This window comes from Terrapene carolina, unplaced genomic scaffold (assembly GCF_002925995.2).
Source record: "Terrapene carolina triunguis isolate 2854851 unplaced genomic scaffold, T_m_triunguis-2.0 Scaffold32238, whole genome shotgun sequence".
Classification (NCBI taxonomy): Eukaryota; Metazoa; Chordata; order Testudines; family Emydidae; genus Terrapene; species Terrapene triunguis.
The window spans coordinates 3,883-7,239 of NW_020696589.1; the positions used below are offsets into that span (position 1 = coordinate 3,883).

Sequence of the window (3,357 nt, forward strand, 5' to 3'; positions counted from 1 at the left end):
CCCCGCCCCATGGCGCTGCCCTGCCCCCACAAGCCTGCCACCTCCTCTGCCCCATGGCACTGCCCTGCCCCCATGTACCCTGCCACCTCCCCCGCCCCATGCTGCTGCCTGCCCTGCGTGGTCCCTGCATGCAGCCTCGCCCCTGCCCCAGGGAGCTCTTGCGCCCCTGCCCCGTCTCTAATGCTCCCTCTGGGTTCTGGCTGCAGGGTTCAGCGGCACATTCTGCGAGATCAATGTTGACGAGTGCGACAGCAACCCCTGTGTCAATGGCGGGGTCTGCCGGGACGGCGTCAATGGCTTCACCTGCACCTGCCCCTCTGGTGAGTCTGGCTCCTCCTGGGGCCATGGGCTGGGGGCAGGCACAGAGGTCCCAGCGCGGCCTGCCCGGACTGAGGTCCCAGCGCAGAGGTCCCAGCGCAGAGGTCCCAGCGCGGCCTGACCAGGCTGAGGGCAGGCACAGAGCTCCCAGCGCGGCCTGGCCGGGCTCCTCCTGGGGCTGAGGGCTGGGCCCATGGAAGTGCCCCAGGCTGGACAGGCTGGGTCCAGCAGCAGGGGGCCCTCTGGGGTGGAGGGGAGGGAGCGCTCGCTGGGGAAGCATAACCCCCTCCCCCCTGCTTCTTTCACCCCGGAGGTTACCTCTTGCGGGACTGATGGACAGCCAGGCCACGGCTCTCCCTGCTGACTGGGGACAATAGCACCTTTGTTTTCCTGGGGCCGCCTCCCCTGCTGGCACACAGCCCCCTGAACCCAATTTACATGTGGGGCAGACGCCGGTGATGGGGATGGGAGGGGAGCTGGCCTGCTCCATTGCCGGGCCCAGTGGGGAGCCTGTGCCATGGTCCTGCACAGCACCCGCCTCTGGGACAGGATGCCCCCCCCAGCTCGCTCGCAGATCCACCAAGCTCACACCCAACCCCACCCCGAAGCCCTTCTCCCCCTCCCACACGGACCCTGCACCCCATCCTGGAGTCCCGCTCCACTCCCCAGCCCCAGAGCCTGCACCCTGCCCCTGAGTCCCTCTCTTCTCCCACCCCTGGACCCTGCGTCCCATCCCAGAGCTCCTCTTCTGCCCCACCCCCAGACCCTGCACCCCCCACCTCACCCCAACTCCTCTCCTGTCCCAGCCCCACTCCTGGACCCTGCACCCCACTCCATCGCCAGGGCCTGCACCCCCAACTCGGAGCTCAGCTCCCCCCACCACTGTGGCCTACTCCCTGACCACAGCATATCCCTGTCCCCCTTACTCCCGTGGCATTTCCCCCCTCCCCCCCCAGCCCATTTGTCCACTTGGCCCCTTGCTGTTGCCCAACCCTGACCTGGAGCCTTTGCCTGAAGTTGCTCCAAGCTCGGCCCCCAGCATCTGCCCCAAGCAGGGCTGCGTCTGAGAGCACAGCCCAGGGAACGTCCCCGAGGTGGTGCTGCCCCCTGGGGTGGCCCCAGTGCTCCGGTGGGGAGTGGGGGCTCCATGGGGAGGCAGTGCAGGGCCCCGGCATACATTTGAGCCCCCTGCCTTTCTGTGCCCAGGTTTCTCCGGTTCCATGTGCCAAATCGACATTGATGAGTGCGCCAGCACGCCCTGCCAGAATGGTGCCAAGTGCGTGGACCGGCCCAACGCCTATGAGTGCCGCTGCACTGAGGGTGAGTGAGGGCTGGTGCCGAGATCCTGGTGCTCCGTGGCCTCAGCACAGGCTGGGCGGCTTGTCCCCCAGGGGCCACAATAGTTCCTCCCATCAGCAGGGGGCAGCGGTGCCCCATAGCACCCCCATTCCCAGGCGTGGCTAGGGCCCCCACCCAGCAGTCTGGGGAAGACACTGCAGCTGCACCCCCAACCATAAGGGAGTCAGGGGTACGTCTGTATTAAACAGAGGCATTCGTGGTGCCCAGGGAGGGGGAGCCAGTGCCAAGGCTGGGACCCACCTGCCAGCCACACTCTATAGGGGCTCCTCCCCTCACAGCATGGAGGATGGAGAGCCAGGTCTGGCAATGTGTTGGGCCGGTTGCCTGCACTGGGGACCCACACAAGCCTGTGGCTGGGGTCACATTCCATGGGGCTGGGCTGTCCCCCTCCAGGGCCCTCCGGCATCTGGAGATGGGACAAGAATGGAGCTGATGGAGTCTGTCCCATGTGGGCATCCCCTCCCCAGCAGGCAGGGGTGGCGCTACCCACATGCCATGTGGCTGCGGGGCACTCGGGCCACACCAGCATCACACAAACCTGGCACTGCCCCGCGAGGAGGGTCAGAGCCAAGCCCCCCTTCCCTCCGCTCCTACCCCCAGGCTTCGAGGGCACGCTGTGCGAGAAGAACATTGACGACTGCTCGCCCGACCCCTGCCACCACGGCACCTGCCTGGACGGCATCGCCAGCTTCACCTGCTCCTGTGCCGCCGGCTACACCGGCTACCGCTGCGAGAACCAGCTCAACGAGTGCCACAGCAGCCCCTGCCAGCACGGGGGCAAGTGCATCGACCGCATCAACAAGTACCAGTGCAACTGCCTGCCGGGCACCTCAGGTGGGGACAGGGCTGGCCAGGTCTGTGGCCCCGCCCCACCCCCTACTCCATCCTTAGGGTCCACAGTCCCTTTCCTTCCCAGGGGCTCACTGTGCCCCACCTCACCCCCAGGGGTGCACAGTACCCCTCCTCTGCATCCCCAGGGTCCACAGCCCCTTCCCGCCCCACCCCAGGGTGCACTGTGCTCCTTCCCGCCATGTGCCTATGCTGCCCCCCTCACTCCCCCTCCAGGTCCATGGCCCCTCCCTCCCCTGGGTCCTCTGGCTTCCCTTACCCCCAACCCTAGGACATGCACTACCCCCGCCTCAGAACACACCATGCCTCCCACCCCCAGTCCCAGGGTGCATCCGCTGCCCCCTCACTCCCACCCGCCTAGCCCTAGGGCATGTGCTGTCCCCAGGAATACGTTATTCCCCCAGCTCCCTTTCCGCTGCTCCTGCCCTCCCAGCCCACACGCCCTGCTCTGGCCAGGCCATGGGTGTCGTGGGGCGCTGCTGGTGGCTGGCTGGCGCGGATGTAAGGCGGCCCCTCTCCCCAGGCGTGAACTGCGAGGTGAACTTTGACGACTGCGCCAGCAACCCCTGCGACTACGGCGTCTGCCGCGACGGCATCAACCGCTACGACTGCATCTGCAAGCCCGGCTTCACAGGTGGGGCAGGGACGGGGCCCAGCTCCAGGGAGCCCTGGCTCTGGGAGGTGGGGGTGGGGTCCTGTAACCCTGGTTCTGAGAGGATGGGGATGGGGGGGCCTGGCTCTGGGGGGTTGTTTGGGGTGGGGCCTAACTCTGGGGTGGTGGGGCCCTAGCTCTGTGGGGGTGGATGGGGGGTGGGAGCAGGGCCCCATGAC

General features: G+C 67.4%; 1 protein-coding gene across 1 annotated transcript in view; it reads left to right on the top strand.

Moving 5' to 3' along the window:
- LOC112122204 (neurogenic locus notch homolog protein 3-like) overlaps window positions 1-3,213 on the top strand; it is a gene marked incomplete at both ends in the record, with an annotated part of 6,938 nt that extends 3,725 nt beyond the window's left edge. The window contains 4 exons of the mRNA XM_026663071.1: window positions 207-320; window positions 1,525-1,638; window positions 2,278-2,511; window positions 3,050-3,213. Of these exons, the coding sequence (XP_026518856.1) occupies window positions 207-320; window positions 1,525-1,638; window positions 2,278-2,511; window positions 3,050-3,213 (626 nt within the window). The remainder of the gene's footprint in view (window positions 1-206; window positions 321-1,524; window positions 1,639-2,277; window positions 2,512-3,049) is intronic.
- Window positions 3,214-3,357: the final 144 nt, after the last annotated feature.